Here is a 22240-nt window from a genome sequence, read left to right as displayed (position 1 = left end):
TACATGAATGATACATTCATTCATCTCCAGTAAGCACTGGTCAGGGTGGATATCGGTACACTGGGCAGGGTGTAGGGATACACCATTGGATGCTAGTTAATCACAGATCACTGTGCAAACACATTCAAACTTGGGCCAATTTAGACTAGCCAATCCACCTACTGGCACATTTTTCATAGGTGGGAGGAAACCAGAGAATCCAGAGAAACACACACAGACTATGTTTGTGATTGAACCATAGAACCTGGAGCTGTGAGGCTAAATCATGGACTGAAATTGTAATTTTGCTTACTATTTCCTTCCGCTAAACATGATGTATAGTATTTTAATACATCTCGTCCCTCATGTCTACAGAGTAAGACATATTACCTGACTACAGTATATAAGTTATAGGTTTTTGTCTTGTTGTACTTTAGATTTCACAATCCATGTCTCTTCACAGCTTGTTCACCTATCATGTTTGTACACAGAGGGATAGTAGTTCAGGAAGCACATTCTGAAGAGGTCTTGAAACAACATTTGTTCTTTCAATGGGAATAACAGTCAGAGGTTCGGGATTGTACGTACAGTAACGGGTCATGACTAGGTCAGGAGTACTTGTCATGCTTTGTCTAATTTTCTAACATCTGTTTTTCCTTGTTTCCTACTCGTACACACACACACACACACACACACACACACACACACACACACACACACACACACAGGAGACAGTGATTCACAGCAGGACTGCATTATATTTCAAAGCATCAAGTGGATCATACCTAATAGGATCACTAGCTTACTATATCACTAAGGTGGTAAGATATTTTATCTATTCTTCTCTTATACATATATGTACATACACACAACCACAAGCTGCCACATAATAGCAGGAAAGAGACTAGCACGAAGAAGAAAAGGAAAAGTTTTGGCAGGAAAAGTACTTTTTTTAAATTTGACTCTTTAAATGAGGAAATGACGTGGCCATCCCCTACAAAGGTCCTGTTGGATGGCCATTCCAAAGTTTGGCACTAAAAGATTGATAGGTTTTGATCTGTCTGCACTGAAGGAGGTTGAATTGACAAAGCATGATCTAGGAATGTAGACCTTTGGTGCCTAGAAGATTCTGCTTCATGGATCGGTCCGTGAGGATCACTGACAGACATAGATGTTCAAAGATGTTTCTCAGTTTATCGTAGGATAAACATGAGTATATATTCACATTCAAGAGAGTGTTAAAGCTATGTGATTGGATGATGATGATGATGTGATTGACGAAGCTAAGTTAACTATGTATAGTTATAGATGAAGCATTACATCACTGGTTTAGACTACACTACTTTATGAAAGAAGAGAGACATTATATACCATTACATCACCCATCAGGATCATAGTCTTATGAAAGAAGAAAGACATTACTGGTCAACTTAACCTTCATTAAGCAGAGAGCAGAATGTGCGAGCGAAGATAAAACTGAAGGATTTAACTTAACCAAAACAAGTCACAATCAGAACAGCCTACCTGTTCCAGTTTCAAGCATCATGTAGCATTTAGAACAGCCTGTACCAGTTTCAAGCATGTCAAACAAATATCTCTATCAGAGATCTGCTCCACTGATGTCAGTCTGGTCTTCGGTACCACCAGTTGGCCAATATGGTGGACCAATGGTGAAGGACATGTAGTACCTTGTAAGTGAGTAGTAGAAGTATATATCTGATTCTCTGTGAGCTAGTTAGTCAGTATAACTGTTGGAATACTGGTGTAATGTGTGCTGAATATTTGGTATGAGTAAGGAATTTAACAGCTGAATTTTGAATATGTTGGAGTCTGTTTAGGATTTTACCAGAAATTTCAAAGAAGACAAAATTACAACAAAACTAAATGAAAGGTTGTGAAAGCATGACCCAGGGTTTCATTAACTTTCAAACTAAGTAAAGGTTGAAACAATGCTGCAATACTAATAAAGCATATGTTGATATGCCTTCTTAAATAATATTGGCTGGCATTGAGTGGTCTATCAGATCTATTCCATTCAGCTAGCATGATACTGAATGAGTCGAAGACCAGTTCAATATCATGCTAGCTGAATGGAATAGATCTGATATACCACGAAAAAAAGCCAGCCAATATTATTACATTATAGGCAGACATTCTTTTCCAGAGTGACATACAACATACCCAGAGCAGCCTGGGGAGCAGTCAGGGGTTAAGGGCCTTGCTCAAGGGCACTTCAGCCATTTTTGCTGGTCTAGGGAATTGAACTGTTGACCTTTTGGTCCCAAAGCTGCTTCTCTAACCAATAGGCCATGGCTTCCCCTTATTATTACACATACACATTCCTTTCAGGTGTTCAATGCGTCTTTCTCTTTCAAAATTCTCTCAAAATCTTCCGTATTTCACAAAGCAAACCTGGCGGCCATGTTTGTTTACAAATTATCACAGTTGCTCACTAGTGCGGAAGTTTTACATCTCCGACGTGTGACGTCATGTTGTCTTGACAACCATGCAATATCATAAACCATATTCAGTGCTCGGGCGGCACGGTGGTGTAGTGATTAGCACTGTCGCGTCACAGCAAGAAGGTCCGGGTTCGAGCCCAGTGGCCGGCGAGGGCCTTTCTGTGTGGAGTTTGCATGTTCTCCCCGTGTCTGCGTGGGTTTCCTCCGGGTGCTCCAGTTTCCCCCACAGTCCAAAGACATGCAGGTTAGGTTAATTGGTGGCTCTAAATTGACTGTAGGTGTGAATGTGAGTGTGAATGGTTGTTTGTCTCTGTGTCAGCCCTGCGATAACCTGGTGACTTGTCCAGGGCCTCTCGCCCATAGTCAGCTGGGATAGGCTCCAGCTTGCCTGCGACCCTGTAGAACAGGATAAGTGGCTATAGATAATGGATGGATGGATGGATGGATGGATATTCAGTGCTCATTCTCCATTGGGTAGAGTGACGTAATAGATCCATCCATCTATTATCTGTAGCCGCTTATCCTGTTCTACAGGGTCGGAGGCAAGCTGGAGCCTATCCCAGCTGACTATGGGCGAGAGGTGGGGTACACCCTAGACAAGTCGCCAGGTCATCACAGGGCTGACACTTATAGAGAAACAACCATTCACACTCACATTCACACCTACGGTCAATTTAGAGCCACCGATTAGCCTAGCCTGCATGTCTTTGGAGGAAACCGGAGCACCCGGAGGAAACCCATGCTGACATATCAAGAACATGCAAACTTCACACAGAAAAGCCCTGGCTCGAACCCAGGACCTTCTTGCTGTGAGGCGACAGTGCTAACCACTACACCATCGTGCCACCGATTGTATTATGTCATAAGTGTATACATAAGCGATATGCTGACAATATTGCATGCTATAAAACCAAATCCTAGAAAGGAATGTTTTTATTCCATCAAAAAAGTGTCCTGTATGTAGAATAATTCATAATGTAGAATGATAAACGGGCGGCACGGTGGTATAGTGGTTAGCGCTGTCGCCTCACAGCAAGAAGGTCCGGGTTCGAGCCCCGTGGCCGGCGAGGGCCTTTCTGTGCAGAGTTTGCATGTTCTCCCCGTGTCCGCCTGGGTTTCCTCCGGGTGCTCCGGTTTCCCCCCCAGTCCAAAGACATGCAGGTTAGGTTAACTGGTGACTCTAAATTGACCGTAGATGTGAATGTGAGTGTGAATGGTTGTCTGTGTCTATGTGTCAGCCCTGTGATGACCTGGCGACTTGTCCAGGGTGTACCCCGCCTTTCGCCCGTAGTCAGCTGGGATAGGCTCCAGCTCGCCCGCGACCCTGTAGAACAGGATAAAGCGGCTAGAGATAATAAGATGAGATGAGATGAGAATGATAAACTGCAAACTCTAGCTGTCAGGTAAGATTGATTGATTTGAGTCATGGTGTGTTCTTTTTCCCTTTTTTTTCCCCACAAGAAACCCATTTAATCAAAAGACACTGATTTACTACGAACCCTGACAATTTCTAAACCAGCCCTGTATGAATACACCCAGCCTGCACAAGCCATGACGACAACCAAATGCAAGTGGATACACACAATGCGCATGCGCGTCTGTGAATCAGTGCACGCGGTCACTGAGACGCGGCTGTGTGAGCGCGCGCGTGTTGTGTTTAAAAGAAAGAGCGTTCGCGTGCGTGTAAATAAAGCCAGAGTGCGGCTTTCAGAGCTGGGCATGCGCTGTGTGAGGGAGTCGGGCTCCTCTGTGGCGTCGGGAAAACCATGAGGAAAACAAGTGGAAGCGAGAACTCATAGTCCCCGCGTTGTTGTCTGTGTTCTCTTTGTTATTTTTATTGAGAAATGATAAGGGAGTTGGTGTGCGGCGCTGTGGCTCTGCTCCTGTATGTCAACACGCTGGACGCGGATTTCTGCTACGATGACAGGTGAGTCTCTCTCTCTCTCTCTCTCTCTCTCTGATGGAGAAATGTTTTGGGGTAACTTGACCTATTTATCATTCTACATTTCAGTGTTTGGTTTTGTTGACATTTGCTTTCAGAAAGCCGCAATAGTTCTAATGTTAACGTTACTTTGGTGGCAAGTGCGCATGCGTGTGCTGTAATTAAGTTCAAGTTCAAAGTGTTTATTGTCATACGCACAGTAAGGACATGTCCACTTGCACAATGACATTCTTAGTTTGCTGTGCACCATGAATACCAATTACAAATAAATAAATAAATAAATAAATAAATAAATGGGCGGAAGAAGTAATACAAAGTAAAGGCAGTATAGTGCAAAAAGAAAAGCAAAAGCAACAAAAACACCCAGTGTAGTACAAAATAAAGGTACATGTAGTGCAAAATAGGTAGTGTAATACAAAAATAAGGCAATGATCAGACGTAGCAGCAAAAAGGGCAGTAATGTGCAAATATGTGCAAACAGTGTAACCAGATGTGAACAGTCAAGGAACGGCAGCAAAAAGGGCAGTAATGTGCAAACAATGTAACCAGATGTGAACAGTCAAGGAACAGCAGCAAAAAGGGCAGTAATGTGCAAACACTGTAACCAGATGTGAACAGTCAAGGAACAGCAACAAAGGGGCAATAATGTGCAAACACTAACCAGATGTGAACAGTCAAGGAACAGCAACAAAAGGGCAGTAATGTGCAAACACTGTAACCAGATGTGAACAGTCAAGGAACAGCAACAAAAGGGCAGTAATGTGCAAACACTGTAACCAGATGTGAACAGTCAAGGAACAGCAACAAAAGGGCAGTAATGTGCAAACACTGTAACCAGATGTGAACAGTCAAGGAACAGCAGCAAAAAGGGCAGTAATGTGCAAACACTGTAACCAGATGTGAACAGTCAAGGAACAGCAGCAAAGGGGCAGTAATGTGCAAATATGTGCAAACAGTGTAATCAGATGTGAACAGTCAAGGAACAGTAACAAAAGGGCAGTAATGTGTAACCAGATGTGAACAGTCAAGGAACAGCAGCAAAAAGGGCAGTAATGTGCAAACACTGTAACCAGATGTGAACAGTCAAGGAACAGCAGCAAAAAGGGCAGTAATGTGCAAACACTGTAACCAGATGTGAACAGTCAAGGAACAGTAACAAAAGGGCAGTAATGTGTAAACAGTGTAACCAGATGTGAACAGTCAAGGAACAGCAGCAAAAAGGGCAGTAATGTGCAAACACTGTAACCAGATGTGAACAGTCAAGGAACAGCAGCAAAAAGGGCAGTAATGTGCAAACACTGTAACCAGATGTGAACAGTCAAGGAACAGTAACAAAAGGGCAGTAATGTGTAAACAGTGTAACCAGATGTGAACAGTCAAGGAACAGCAGCAAAAAGGGCAGTAATGTGCAAACAATGTAACCAGATGTGAACAGTCAAGGAACAGCAGCAAAGGGGCAGTAATGTGCAAATATGTGCAAACAGTGTAATCATATGTGAACAGTCAAGGAACAGTAACAAAAGGGCAGTAATGTGCAAACAATGTAACCAGATGTGAACAGTCAAGGAACAGCAGCAAAAAGGGCAGTAATGTGCAAACACTGTAACCAGATGTGAACAGTCAAGGAACAGCAGCAAAGGGGCAGTAATGTGCAAACACTGTAACCAGATGTGAACAGTCAAGGAACAGCAGCAAAAATGGCAGTAATGTGCAAACAATGTAATCAGATGTGAACAGTCAAGGAACAGCAGCAAAAGGGCAGTAATGTGTAAACAGTGTAACCAGATGTGAACAGTCAAGGAACAGCAGCAAAAATGGCAGTAATGTGCAAACAATGTAACCAGATGTGAACAGTCAAGGAACAGTAACAAAAGGGCAGTAATGTGTAAACAGTGTAACCAGATGTGAACAGTCAAGGAACAGCAGCAAAAAGGGCAGTAATGTGCAAACAGTGTAATCAGATGTGAACAGTCAAGGAACAGCAGCAAAAATGGCAGTAATGTGCAAACACTGTAACCAGATGTGAACAGTCAAGGAACAGCAGCAAAGGGGCAGTAATGTGCAAATATGTGCAAACAGTGTAATCATATGTGAACAGTCAAGGAACAGTAACAAAAGGGCAGTAATGTGCAAACAATGTAACCAGATGTGAACAGTCAAGGAACAGTAACAAAAGGGCAGTAATGTGCAAACAATGTAACCAGATGTGAACAGTCAAGGAACAGCAGCAAAAAGGGCAGTAATGTGCAAACACTGTAACCAGATGTGAACAGTCAAGGAACAGTAACAAAAGGGCAGTAATGTGTAAACAGTGTAACCAGATGTGAACAGTCAAGGAACAGTAACAAAAGGGCAGTAATGTGCAAACAATGTAACCAGATGTGAACAGTCAAGGAACAGCAGCAAAAAGGGCAGTAATGTGCAAACAATGTAACCAGATGTGAACAGTCAAGGAACAGCAGCAAAAAGGGCAGTAATGTGCAAACAATGTAACCAGATGTGAACAGTCAAGGAACAGCAGCAAAAAGGGCAGTAATGTGCAAACAATGTAACCAGATGTGATCAGTCAAGGAACAGCAGCAAAAAGGGCAGTAATGTGTAAACAGTGTAACCAGATGTGAACAGTCAAGGAACAGCAGCAAAAATGGCAGTAATGTGCAAACAATGTAACCAGATGTGAACAGTCAAGGAACAGCAGCAAAAAGGGCAGTAATGTGCAAACACTGTAACCAGATGTGAACAGTCAAGGAACAGCAGCAAAAAGGGCAGTAATGTGCAAACAATGTAACCAGATGTGAACAGTCAAGGAACAGCAACAAAAGGGCAGTAATGTGCAAATGTGTGCAAACAGTGTAATCAGATGTGAGCAGTCAAGGAACAGCAACAAAAGGGCAGTAATGTGTAAACACTGTAACCAGATGTGAACAGTCAAGCAACAGCAGCAAAAAGGGCAGTAATGTGCAAATGTGTGCAAACAGTGTAATCAGATGTGAGCAGTCAAGGAACAGCAACAAAAGGGCAGTAATGTGTAAACACTGTAACCAGATGTGAACAGTCAAGGAACAGCAGCAAAAAGGGCAGTAATGTGCAAACAATGTAACCAGATGTGAACAGTCAAGGAACAGCAACAAAAGGGCAGTAATGTGCAAACACTGTAACCAGATGTGAACAGTCAAGGAACAGCAACAAAAGGGCAGTAATGTGTAAACACTGTAACCAGATGTGAACAGTCAAGGAACAGCAGCAAAAAGGGCAGTAATGTGCAAATGTGTGCAAACAGTGTAATCAGATGTGAGCAGTCAAGGAACAGCAGCAAAAAGGGCAGTAATGTGCAAACACTGTAACCAGATGTGAACAGTCAAGGAACAGCAACAAAAGGGCAGTAATGTGCAAACACTGTAACCAGATGTGAACAGTCAAGGAACAGCAGCAAAAAGGGCAGTAATGTGCAAACACTGTAACCAGATGCGAACAGTCAAGGAACAGCAGCAAAAAGGGCAGTAATGTGCAAACACTGTAACCAGATGTGAACAGTCAAGGAACAGTAACAAAAGGGCAGTAATGTGTAAACAGTGTAACCAGATGTGAACAGTCAAGGAACAGCAGCAAAAAGGGCAGTAATGTGCAAACAATGTAACCAGATGTGAACAGTCAAGGAACAGCAACAAAAGGGCAGTAATGTGCAAACACTGTAACCAGATGTGAACAGTCAAGGAACAGCAACAAAAGGGCAGTAATGTGCAAACACTGTAACCAGATGTGAACAGTCAAGGAACAGCAGCAAAAAGGGCAGTAATGTGCAAACACTGTAACCAGATGTGAACAGTCAAGGAACAGCAGCAAAAAGGGCAGTAATGTGCAAACACTGTAACCAGATGTAAACAGTCAAGGACAGTTTACAGGGAGGTAGTCCATGGTTATAGACTCGTCAGCTGTTCAGGAGTCTGATGGCGGTGGGAAAGAAAGAGTTCTTTAGTCTGACAGTCTTACATTTCAGACTTCTGTACCTCTGGCCTGAGGGTAGGAGTGTGAACAGTCCGTGCTGGGGGTGGGTGGGGTCTTTGAGGATGGAGGCAGCTCTCCTGTGGACTCTGCAGTGGTAGATGCTCTGCAGAGAGGGCAGTGGAGTTTTGGTGATCCTCTCCGCAGTCTTCACCACCCTCTGCAGGCGTGTGCGGCCCATTGCTGTAGTGCTGCTGTACCACACAGTGATACAGTTGGTCAAGATGCTCTCAGTAATGCAGCTGTAGAAGTTGCTGAGGATCTTGGGTGACATGCTAAACTTCCTCAGCCTCCTCAGAAAGTACAGTCGCTGTTGAGCCTTCCTAACCAGCTGTGTGGTGTTAGGTGTCCATGTGAGGTCCTTGATTCGATTTTATGAAATCGAAAGGCCGGCTAGCTTTAAATCAAATTATAAAAGTTTTGCATGGAGCTGGTTTATAATTTAAACAAAATAACAATGCACACAGAACAATTCAAAAGTGTGAACACCCAGGTATTTGAAGCTACTCACCCTCTCCACCTCAAGCTCCCGGATGAACAGTGGCCGATGAGGTCTCCTCTCCTTCCTCATGTCCACTATCATCTCCTTCATCTTGTCCGTGTTGAGGGTGAGGTTGTTGTCCTCACACCATGGCACCAGACTGGCCACCTCCCTCCTGTAGGCCGTTTCGTCACCGCCAGTGATGCATCCTATCACTGTGGTGTTGTCTGCGAACTTCAGGATGATGTCCTTGTGGGAGGCAACACAGTCATGGGTGAACAGAGTGTAGAGGATGGGGCTGAGGACGCATCCCTATGGGGTGCCAATGTTTGTGATGATGCTAGATGAAGACCAATTACCAATCCTGCCAGTCTGGGGCCTGCCAGTCAGGAAGTCGAGGAGCCAGTCACAGAGGGTGGGGTGCAAACCTAATAATTAATAACTGGTAATCTAGATAACTTTGCTAAATCGTTTAACAACACCTATATTGCTACAGTTACAGGATTCCCTCCCCCAAACAGTATGTTTCAGAAAATGTCAATTTGATAGTTTAACTTTTTTAAAGGCGCTGTTAGAGGAAACAATGAGCAGGAGCTCAATATGAGAGGTGGTGGACCAATCCCAAATGGCTGTCTACTGTCTACATAGGTGCCCTAACATAGTTTGAATGAAATAATGGATTTACCTACCTCTTCATCACTGCTGAACCTGATCCGGGCTTGAAGCAAACCATGTTTCGTTAATTGGCTTGACCAGAATTGCAGCAGTAGGGTGTCCGGTTACTTTCTGCACACTCGCACACATTCGCACCTATGGACAATTTAGAGTAGCCAGTTAACCTAACTGTATGTCTTTGAACTATGGGGGGAAACCCACACAGACATGGGGAGAACATACAAACTCTTGCTGGCCACTGGTCTTGAACCCAGAACCTTCTTGCTGTGAGGCGACAGTGTCAACCACTTGCCTCTTACGTGCATTTAAAAAGTATCATCATCATCTGTACACCTTATAACAAGAACTTACTTGCTTTATGGATGGTCTACAATATAAACATAGAGGCAGCCATGGCTCTTAGGAACACTGAGAGCAAGGTGTGAAAATTCACCCCAGATGGGATGCCAGACCATCACTGTGCACACGCACACATTTACGCACTCATTCATGCCAAGGGGCAGTTTAGCATAGCCTACCTATAGGTTTTTGGACAGTAGGAAGAAACTGTAGAACCCAGAGGAAACCTATAAACATGGGGAGAACTTGCGAAACTCCACACAGACAGTAAGTCAAGTCAAGTTTATTTGTATAGCGCTTTTAAGAATAAACATTGTTGCAAAGCAGCTTTACAGAATTTGAACGACTTAAAATATGAGCTAATTTAATCCCCAATCTATCCCCAACGAGCACGCCTGTGGCGACGGTGGCAAGGAAAAACTCCCTCAGATGACACGAGGAAGAAACCTCAAGAGGAACCAGACTCAAAAGGGAACCCATCCCCATCCGGGCAACAACAGACAACATGACCATAACATTAACAGTCCTAACAAAGTCAGTTTTGTTGATGCTATAAACCCCCCGCCAACGGAAACCCGAGTGCAAAACCGTTCATGACAACCGCAGTCCCAAAGTCAGCAAGTCAACTGATGCTCGGGGTCAAACCCATGACCCCGAGTTATGAAATGGAGTTGTGAGGTGGCAGTGCTTCCCACTGGTTTGACAAAATGCCTTTTGGAAAATAATCCCATCGCCACTGGCTTGCTCACTAATCCCACTAAACTCCTGTGGCATGACCCTGACCATTCGCTAAGAGAACATAATACAACCACTTAAAATAGGATTATTTAAATAAAGGCTTGGGTCATATGAGCACTGTACATGCTGTAAATTCAGGAAATGATGGTCTGAATAGATTTCTGCCAAAAAAAAAAATAATTGTGAATACAGTACTGCTGCAGATATATCAACAGTTTTAACATATTTTCTGTCACAGAGTCTGTGCTGTCTTCTATACATTTAGATTATTGTGTATGGGGGCGGCATGGTGGTGTAGTGGTTAGCACTGTCGCCGCACAGCAAGAAGGTTCTGGGTTTGAGCCCAGTGGCCGATGGCGGGCCTTTCTGTGCGGAGTTTGCATGTTCTCCCTCTGTTTGCGTGGGTTTCCTCCGGGTGCTCCGGTTTCCCCCACAGTCCAAAGGCATGCAGGTTAAGCTAATTGGTGGTTCTAAATTGACCGTAGGTGTGAATGTGAGTGACCTGACGACTTGTCCAGGGTGTACCCCACCTCTCGCCCATAGTCAGCTGGGATAGGCTCCAGCTTGCCTGCGACCCTGTAGAACAGGATAAAGCGGCTACAGATAATGGATGGATTGGGCGGAATCCAGCCTTCACATTGACACTGGTATTACTAATACAATGTTAGTGATTTGGCACTGTGCAGTATGTTGGACAGATGTGTACGGTATGTTGAATAGTATTGGAGTCAAGCTTAGTCATGTGCTGCACTTAAATTTGAACCTTTGCCTACAGCAGAATAAAACCTCTCATTTTTGCCTTTATGGTGTGGTTTGGATTGGTTTGACTCGGGAGTTGAGCGTCTCTGTGATTCCATTATCAGTTCATTAAGCTTCTGTCTATTCACTGAACCAGAACATTTCATATTTAATAACTTGTGGCTATGCATACGTTTTTATCCTCTTGGTTCACATTTGGGTGCATGGCTCTAAAATGCATTTGGGATTTTTGGGACACTTGCTCTGGAAGGCACATGGGCAGTGAGGCCAAAATTATGAAATTAAGATTGCCTTAACTTGCAGGCTCCGTGATCTTGCTAAAGTATGGAATCCAAGGCAAAATGTACTGAAAACCTTATTTAAAAATCATCACCTCAATCACAGCAATGTCGCTTCAGAGAAATCTTGGTTTGAATTTTAAGAAATAAAAGGTCAGTTTTTTTCCTGACGTAATTCCGTTACTGGCTTTTCTTTCCTCATAAAAGATGGCCTCATCTCATTCTCGTTATCTCTAGCCGCTTTATCCTTCTACAGGGTTGCAGGCAAGCTGGAGCCTATCCCAGCTGACTACGGGCGAAAGGCGGGGTACACCCTGGACAAGTCGCCAGGTCATCACAGGGCTGACACATAGACACATAGACAACCATTCACACTCACATTCACACCTACGGTCAATTTAGAGTCACCAGTTAACCTAACCTGCATGTCTTTGGACTGTGGGGGAAACCGGAGCACCTGGAGGAAACCCACGCGGACATGGGGAGAACATGCAAACTCCACACAGAAGGGCCCTCGCCGGACCCGGGGCTCGAACCCAGGACCTTCGTGCTGTGAGGCGACAGCGCTAACCACTACACCACCGTGCCGCCCCTAAAAGATGGCCTATTTATTTATTTTGGGTCAAAAGATGCCCCATACAGTGTGAAAGTTTTTATTTAATACCATTATCTTGAGTACTGCAACTAAAGTTACCACATTTTGCTGTGAATGTAATTCTGTTACTGAAGAACTACCCACATACAGTTGCGATTAGAAGATGCACTGACATGAATGTCATCCTGGACATGAATATTGGGCTCTCGGTGATCTCTTTTGATCTGTTTTTTCTGTGGCATAATTATTGTAAAACATGCATCTTTTTAATATAAAAAAAAAACGAATTTGGTGAACACCTTTTGATTTATTTTGGGATTTCTGAAATTAACACCTGGTCAAAAGTATACATACAGGGTCAAAAACTTGCACACACCCACTTAAATGATCAATTCAGTGGTGTTGAAAGTTCCAAAATGTCTTAACTTGCCAAGGCCTCTTAACTTCCTATTTAGAGTTCATGATTGACTACAGCTGGTAGTTTCTCTGTGCCAACATAAGGGTTTGTTTGACTGCACTCGTTGGATTGACCAACATATACAATACAGTGGGAAAGTCCAAGGAGCTCCATGCAGATCTGAGAAAGAGGATCGTAGATTTACACACCCAGGGATATCTCTTGGAGCTATTTCTAAACAACAGCAGATTCCAAGATCATCAGGTCAAACAATTATATAAGTACGTTATTGAAAAGTATAGGCACTTTGTCAAACCACTTTGCTGGAAGAAGACCCAAAAATCCAAACCCACCCTCAGCTGAGAGGAAATTGGTTTGGATGTTCAAGAACAACCCAGGAACCACCAAGGCTCAGGCCTGCCATGAACTGGAAGCTGCTGGAACACCAGTGTCACTGTCTACGGTCAAGTGAGTTTTATATCGCCATGGACCGAGAAACTGCCGTCCAAGAAAGAAGCCCTTGCTCCAAAATCAACACCTTCAGGCTTGACTAAAGTTTGCAGCTGACCACATGAACAAAGAAAAAGCCTTCTTGAGGAGTGTTTTTATGGTCAGACACGTGATATTCATGTCTGTGCGTGTAAACTTCTGACCGCAACTGTATCTGTATTTCCTGAGATGCAAGCTAATGTTGTTGGATACGGTGAATGAGATTTCAGACAGGATGCACAGTCAGTCATGAGATCTACACAAACATATTAAAAAAAAAAAACACTCCTTTTCTTGTGCACAGTAGACACTAGACTTGATTTGGGCAGTGTGAATAAATCTGGTATCAAATGTGTCCACAAAAATCTATCAGGATCACCTTACTGCATCTTACAAATGTCTGTCTATTTGATAGATGATTCAAGACTTTAACTCCATGAAAGATACTCTCATGCATGCCCTGTACAGATTTTTATTTTTAGCAAGATTTATGGCTGTTTTGCATTTCTGGTTGCCTTTGTTCAAATATGATAGATAATTTTTCTTCATTTTCATATCACCAATACTGGACCAAACTGTTTTAACCTCCTTAAGAACTTCTAAGTGAGTTTTTCGGTTGCCAAGTTTCACTAAAATGCTGAGATGTTTTCACATTCCAAATGAATCCCCTTGCTGTCCACAGTCCTGTCATCGCCGCAAGATAGCAGGCTATTTATGAGCTGATATTAGAGCTTATTTCAAGTACGGAGAGGGAGAAGGAGCAGTCAGTTGAGCTCATTCATTAAAAGACGGAGCTGTAACATTTCCAACAGGATGAGGAAGACCTATTTATTATCAAAATATCAGGCATTTTTCTGGAAGAGTGAAGCAGGAAAAATGAGCTTTATTGTTTAGGTGGGTTGGTCTTCATTGATGAAAGCTCAGACCCATGTGCATTAGTTGAGTTAATTTGAGGTGATGTTTGGTTTCAAATGTTTTACAACCTGCACCCTAGGTCCAAGATATAACTGCCTTTTCATATGATCTTTAATTAACTAATGAACTTCCAGGATTTCCAGAAAAATCTCTTTCATTTCTCAGGAATTGTCTTTGTGCAAAAGTAATTGGTCATGCAATCAGTAAAGATATGTCAGTACTATAAATGAACTATGTGGAGTTTGTATTTGGTTTTAATAAATGGCAAGAACCATAAAAATATTTACATGATTTGTACCGTCTGCTTCTCATCTAGTCGAAGCATCACCCCATTTTACTTTTCAATATATTACTAGGCTTCATCTCAAAGCATGGAAGCATATTATTCACAGTAAATCTGCCCTCCTCCATGTAGGGACAAATGCAATGAAAAAGGAGCAAGCCTAGTTTTTATCCTCCGCTGTCCGAAAGGCCTGAAGGGGGATTATGTTGTGGCGATGTCTGTCCGCCTGTCCATCCCGGGAAAGGTGCTCACCTTCTGAAATCAACTTCTCTCACAATTTTTGGAGGAATTTCACAGAATTTGGCAGGCTTCTTTGTTCTATGTCGGTAGTACGCATATTGTAATTTCGTTAAATTCGATCACATGTTAGTATAGGTAATCGTATGGGGCCGAGTAAAATTAAGGATTAATTTCACGAGTGATTTCAAAGTTTTGAAAATTTGCCCAAGTCGCAAAGTGACGAAGGCAATTTTTCAAAACTTTGAAATCATGAGTGAAATTGATCCTTAATTTTACAAGGAACCATATGATTACTTGTTTATAATATATAGGGCCAAGTTCATACTTTGGAAGCCATTCAAGCTCACAACATTTTTCCATTCACGTTTTCTGAACCAATCAGGACGCAAGACTATCTTGCACGTTTGAATCAGGTTTCTAAAGTGTCTTTCATCGTGACACGGCGACACGACACGAGGATTTTTGAAAGTGGTTTACAAAATTTTATTGGAACTTCTTTACAAAAGTCATTTTGTTGACAAAATTTGCTAATTTTTGTAACCGTAACCAAGCAACGAACTAGCCAATAGCATTTCAGAAATACGGCCCCGTGTTAAGGAAAAAAGCCCTCCTTGACTGACCAATCAGAATTAAGTAATTTGGCCCTATGCATTATAACCAGAGTTACAGCCCTTGATTAACAAAATTGTACTTTGACAATTTCATGAGTGTTTTCCTTCTGAAATCAGCTCCTCTCAATTTTTGGACAAATTTCTCAAAGCTTGGCAAAAGGCCTTGTTATATGACGGTAATATACATGTTGCAATTTAATTTCGTTTGTGGAAATTTTACCAGAGTTTTGACCCTTGATTAAATAATTTGTACTTTGACAATTTCATGAGTTGTACATTCTACTGCAATCAACTCCTCTCATAATTTGTGGAGGAATTTCACCAAACTTGGCATAAGGCTTTGTTAATGACAGTTATACGCAAATTGAAAATTTGTTTAACTTGAGCAAATTTTTACCAGTGTTATGCCCTCGATTATTAACAAACTTTGGCAATTTCATCAAGGTGTGCTTGCTTTTTTGAAATCAACTTCCCTCACAATTTTTATTATCCCCCGCTGGCCGAAAGGTCTGAAGAGGAATTATGTCATAGTGATGTCCGTCCATCTGTCCCAAGAAGGATACTCACATTCTGAGGGTGTTTTCACACCTGGTCCCCTTTAAAGGAACCAGACTCAGTCCTCTTTAAGTGGACCAAAAAGTGGACCAACAGAAAAAGAACTCAGTTCTTTTTGTGTTCACACTGTGAATTTATTACAAAGAGGACTGGGTTCTCTTTCTGGTCCAGTTAAGCTTTGATGGGGCCTCAGTCCTCTTTCTGTTCACACCAGGTCCTCTAGAGCCCTCAGACCCCCAGTGCACGGAATTCTGGGTAATTTTCTCTTGAATCAAAATGTCTGCTGCCATGCTTGCCCTGCTGTATTCTTTGATCAAAATAGTGCGGATTAAGGAAAATAAATTTTTTATATATATATATATATATATATATATATATATATATATATATATATATATATAATATTTATATTATTGTGGCCGACTCATCAGTCAGTAAGTTCAGAGAACTGTAAAGTTCCAAAAGGAAGTCGAGTTTCCCTGCTACAGTCACGTGACCAACTACGGTAAACGAAGAAGGTTAAACTACAGTGAAAAAGGCGAAGTGAACCCGGTGCGCTTTTTGTTCACAATGCGCAGATTAGGCGAACCGTACTGTTACTCCTGAGGTGGTCTCAGTTCGGTTCGCTTTAAAGGGGTCTGGGTACGGTTGAAGTGTTCACATATGTGCAAAAAATGCTGAGTCATTGATCTGAGTTCGGTTAGATGGCTGAAAGGGACCAAGTGTGAAAACACCCTGAAATAAACTCATCACAATTTTTGGAGGAATTTCATGAAACTTGACAGGATTCTTTGTTCTATGTCAGTAATATGCATATTGGTAAAATGTGACTGAATTGAATGAAATTACAGAGTTATGGCCGAGTTGCCAGCGGGGGATATTGTGCTCTCAGAGCACTCGTCTCAGAATGCACTCTGCCTTAACAGATGTACTGTATGAGTTGCACTATTATGTCCCTACTTTCTTGCTGGACATTTATCTACACTTCCCACAGTCTGGCTTCTCATTTACCAAATCATCAGCCTGTTTCTGTTATTTGCAGAAAAAAACAATTACGAAGTCATTATCAAAATGGAGGATGTTCTCAAATGTTTCATATGAATCTCAAAAAAACTGCACAAGCTTACAAAATGGTAGATTATCTTTCGAGGAGAAACTCCGTAGAGTAACAATGTTCGGTTGTTCCTCAGTTTTGTTTTACATTATACTGCTAAAAAAAATCAATAAACAAAAAGGCCGAAGGATGGTATTTGATACAGCTGCTCATTTATAAGCCACAGTTAAGGTGATTAATCAGTTATTTGTCAAACAATTTACTTGTGTAACTGATTGGTTAAATTACTATTAAAATATTTAGTTTTTTTTAACAGCCCTAGTTTAAAACACTATACACTAGAAATTAGGGATGTTCCGATCCGATCACGTGATCGGAAATCGGGCCCGATCACATGGTTTCAGACTCGATCGGAATCGGGCATTGCCTCCCGATCAGGGATCGGATATATATCTATATATAATCTCATTTTTAACACATCAATAGCTATGCGTTGGCACACAGTGAGACCAGACCTCGTCTCAACACAGCAACATCAACGCGTGCGGCATGACATCACTTTGTAGCGGAGACGCTATTGGTTATTGGCTGCCTGTTGCCGGCAAAGTTGAACACGGAAGCAGTTCGAAGCGGAAAGCAAAGCATGAGATCATTTTTTTTTCATTGGATGACAAAAGAAACGGGCTCAAACCTGAAAGGGTAGAAATGCTTGTTTTCATCAAGAAAAACGTTCATTTCCTTAATTGAAATTACAGTACACCACTGTGAGATGCGTTCTTAAAAGCAAATTACCGGCACTGTGGCACTTTATTTTTTTTATTTGTTTACATTCCTGCCAGGTATTTTAAGGTTATTTTTTTAATTTGTTATTTATTGTTCAAACTGCCTCACGTAAGTACTCTATTTGCTAACGGAGTTGTTGGATGTTAAAATAAGGTATTAAATAAAAAATGAGGAACATCCTGGATCCGTTTCTTTCCTCGTCTTTATTTTTTATGGATTATAAGAAGTATCGGATCGGGACTCGGTATCGGCAGATACTCAAAATCAAATGATCGGTATCGGATCGGAGGGCAAAAAAACCTGATCGGGACATCCCTACTAGAAATGAGTGTGCTCATGAGTAAGAAATACTAGATAATCCTAACACAGGAAGTGGCAATAATTCTAAAGCAAGAGTCAGACTGTGATGGAATACAGATGACAAACCAGATTTGTCAAAATATCGGTGGAAAATAAATAATGTCGCACAATGACCTGCGTCACCTACCGGTATTTTTCTGAGCCTTTGTTTGCTAGTCCATATTTTAGGTCCATCTGTAACTAGTATATAGCTATCCCAAGCCACCACCATGTATTTTAGCAATGCCGGTCAGGCAGTCAGTGTCAATGCCCTTTTTAGGCTCACTCTGTATTCTATCCAAGAGCCAGTAATGACGCACAACTATATGCCCGCTGTCTTAGCATGTCACCCATGATGTAAAATAATGCACCGATTTCATTATTTTTATGCAGACAAACTAAATTCTCTTAGAGTTCTATCCCAGTTTGATGCAACATCTCACTACCTTTATCTTTGCTTTTGTCTTCATTGTCCCTGCCTTTTCTCTTTCTGGATGGACATCCCGTCCAGATGCACTTATTGGAGCACTTGAATCAATCTCTTGACATTATTTGACTTACATGCACATATCGATTATGGTATCAGTTTTCAGGAAAGGTAGTCCTGAGACAAGCATTTGTATTGAAAGGGAAAATGCGTTTTGTGATTTTTAGTCAGGAGTAAACTTGCTTGACTCTTTCTTTGCCTCCTCCTCCTTCCTTTGTTCACTGATGCCACTGCTTTCCAAGTCCATATTACCTCGCAGAGTGAGGGGGTGATGGTAACGAACATTATAGAGCATTAGGCTTGGTTATGCTGCCAAAAAAAAAAAGAATTTCAATGACCAGAAGGATGTCTAGTCAGCTCCTGAATTGCTTTTCGGATCAGTATTCCAGACAGCTGCTTGCACCTTAATAGATTAAAGTGAAGCTGATGAAGTGCTGCTTCATTGCCGTGTCTCATTTCCTCTATCTGTCATTCAAGCTCAGGATATTTACCAGCTACAGCATAGGGTCAAGGGGAGTACTACAGGACAATGCCTCTAGCAGTCTTATGTGCTCTCCAAAATTATTAGCACCTGTGTGTGTGTGTGTGTGTGTGTGTGTGTGTGTGTGTGTGTGTGTGTGTGTGTGTGTACACACACACACACACACACACAGTTAGGTCCATAAATATTTGGACAGAGACAACATTTTTCTAATTTTGGTTCTGTACATTACCACAATGAATTTTGAACAAAACAATTCAGATGCAGTTGAAGTTCAGACTTTCAGCTTTAATTCAGTGGGTTGAACAAAATGATTGCATAAAAATGTGAGGAACTAAAGCATTTTGTAAACACAATCCCTTCATTTCAGGGGTTCAAAAGTACAACCCCGATTCCAAAAAAGTTGGGACAAAGTACAAATTGTAAATAAAAACGGAATGCAATAATTTACAAATCTCAAACTGATATTGTATTCACAATAGAACATAGACAACATATCAAATGTCGAAAGTGAGACATTTTGAAATTTCATGCCAAATATTGGCTCATTTGAAATTTCATGACAGCAACACATCTCAAAAAAGTTGGGACAGGGGTAATAAGAGGCTGGAAAAGTTAAAGGTACAAAAAAGGAACAGCTGGAGGACCAAATTGCAACTCATTAGGTCAATTGGCAATAGGTCATTAACATGACTGGGTATAAAAAAAGAGCATCTTGGCCTGGCAGCGGCTCTCGAAGTAAAGATGGGAAGAGGATCACCAATCCCCCTAATTCTGCGCCGACAAATAGTGGAGCAATATCAGAAAGGAGTTCGACAGTGTAAAATTGCAAAGAGTTTGAACATACAGTATCATCATCTACAGTGCATAATATCATCAAAAGATTCAGAGAATCTGGAAGAATCTCTGTGCGTAAGGGTCAAGGCCGGAAAACCATACTTGGTGCCCGTGATCTTCAGGCCCTTAGACGGCATTGCATCACAAACAGGCATGCTTCTGTATTGGAAATCACAAAATGGGCTCAGGAATATTTCCAGAGAACATTATCTGTGAACACAATTCACTGTGCCATCCACCATTGCCAGCTAAAACTCTATAGTTCAAAGAAGAAGCCGTATCTAAACATGATCCAGAAGCGCAGACGTCTTCTCTGGGCCAAGGCTCATTTAAAATGGACTGTGGCAAAGTGGAAAACTGTTCTGTGGTCAGACGAATCAAAATTTGAAGTTCTTTATGGAAATCAGGGACGCCGTGTCATTCGGACTAAAGAGGAGAAGGACGACCCAAGTTGTTATCAGTGCTCAGTTCAGAAGCCTGCATCTCTGATGGTATGGGGTTGCATTAGTGCGTGTGGCATGGGCAGCTTACACATCTGGAAAGACACCATCAATACTGAAAGGTATATCCAGGTTCTAGAGCAACATATGCTCCCATCCAGACGACGTCTTTCAGGGAAGACCTTGCATTTTCCAACATGACAATGCCAAACCACATACTGCATCAATTACAGCATCATGGCTGCATAGAAGAAGGGTCCGGGTACTGAACTGGCCAGCCTGCAGTCCAGATCTTTCACCCATAGAAAACATTTGGCGCATCATAAAACGGAAGATACGACAAAAAAGACCTAAGACAGTTGAGCAACTAGAATCCTACATTAGACAAGAATGGGTTAACATTCCTATCCCTAAATTTGAGCAACTTGTCTCCTCAGTCCCCAGACGTTTACAGACTGTTGTAAAGAGAAAAGGGGATGTCTCACAGTGGTAAACATGGCCTTGTCCCAACTTTTTTGAGATGTGTTGTTGTCATGAAATTTTAAAATCACCTAATTTTTCTCTTTAAATGATGCATATTCTCAGTTTAAACATTTGATATGTCATCTATGTTCTATTCTGAATAAAATATGGATTTTTGAAACTTCCGCATTATTGCATTCCATTTTTATTTACAATTTGTACTTTGTCCCAACTTTTTTGGAATCGGGGTTGTAGAACAACGTACACTTCAGGAATAAATGTGAGGAACTGTAAGAGTTGCAAGTGTGAGTGTATTTAAGCATGATGCATCACTGGTGCCTTAAACATAATTAAGCACAAGTTCACTTTTCTTTGCCTTTTTAAATCTATATGGACAAATTAAATAATTGTAAATAAAATGTTCATTTCTAATACTTGGTTGAAAACCCTTTGCTGGCAATGACTGCCTGAAGTCTTGAACTCATGGACATCACCAGACGCTGTTTTTCCTCCTTTTTAATGCTCTGCCAGGCCTTTACTGCAGCGGTTTTCAGTTGCTGTTTGTTTGTGGGCCTTTCTGTCTGAAGTTTAGTCTTTAACAAGTGAAATGCATGCTCAATTGGGTTGAGATCAGGTGACTGACTTGGCCATTCAAGAATATTCCACTTCTTTGCTTTAATAGACTCCTGGGTTGCTTCGGCTTTATGTTTTGGGTCATTGTCCATCTGTATTATGAAACGCCGACCAATCAGTTTGGCTGCATTTGGCTGGATTTGAGCACACAGTATGTCTCTGAATACCTCAGAATTCATCCGGCTGCTTCTGTCCTTCGTCACATCATCAATAAACACTAGTGACCCAGTGCCACTGGCAGCCATGCATGCCCAAGCCATCACACTGCCTCCGCCGTGTTTTACAGATGATGTGGTATGCTTTGGATCATGAGCTGTACCACGCCTTCGCCATACTTTTTTCTTTCCATCGTTCTGGTAGAGGTTGATCTTGGTTTCATCTGTCCAAAGAATGTTCTTCCAGAACTGTGCTGGCTTTTTTTAGATGTTTTTTAGCAAAGTCCAATCTAGCCTTTTTATTCTTGAGGCTTATGAGTGGCTTGCACTGTGCAGTGAACCCTCTGTATTTACTTTCATGCAGTCTTCTCTTTATGGTAGATTTGGATATTGATAGGCCTACCTCCTGGAGAGTGTTGTTCACTTGGTTGGCTGTTGTGAAGGGGTTTCTCTTCACCATGGAAATTATTCTGCGATCATCCACCACTGTTGTCTTCTGTGAGTGTCCAGGTCTTTTTGCATTGATGAGTTCACCAGTGCTTTCTTTCTTTCTCAGGATGTACCAAACTGTAGATTTTGCCACTCCTAATATTGTAGCAATTTCTCGGATTTTTTTTTTTTTTTTTCGCAGCTTAAGGATGGCTTGTTTCACCTGCATGGAGAGCTCCTTTGACCACATGTTTTCTTCACAGCAAAATCTTCCAAATGCAAGCACCACACCTCAAATCAACTCCAGGCCTTTTATCTGCTTAATAACGAAGGAATTTTCCACACCTGCCCATGAAATAGCCTTTGAGTCAATTGTCCAATTACTTTTGGTCCCTTTAAA

General features: G+C 41.8%; 1 protein-coding gene across 1 annotated transcript in view; it reads left to right on the top strand.

Moving 5' to 3' along the window:
- Positions 1-4154: 4154 nt before the first annotated feature.
- Positions 4155-22240, top strand: part of tmtc2a (transmembrane O-mannosyltransferase targeting cadherins 2a) — a 77236-nt gene continuing 59150 nt past the window's right edge. The window contains exon 1 of the mRNA XM_060903675.1: positions 4155-4368. Coding sequence (XP_060759658.1) covers positions 4286-4368 — 83 coding nt within the window. The 5' untranslated portion in view covers positions 4155-4285. The remainder of the gene's footprint in view (positions 4369-22240) is intronic.

Source organism: Neoarius graeffei, chromosome 21 (assembly GCF_027579695.1).
Source record: "Neoarius graeffei isolate fNeoGra1 chromosome 21, fNeoGra1.pri, whole genome shotgun sequence".
Taxonomy (NCBI): Eukaryota; Metazoa; Chordata; class Actinopteri; order Siluriformes; family Ariidae; genus Neoarius; species Neoarius graeffei.
This window is presented reverse-complemented; position numbering and strand designations above follow the sequence as displayed.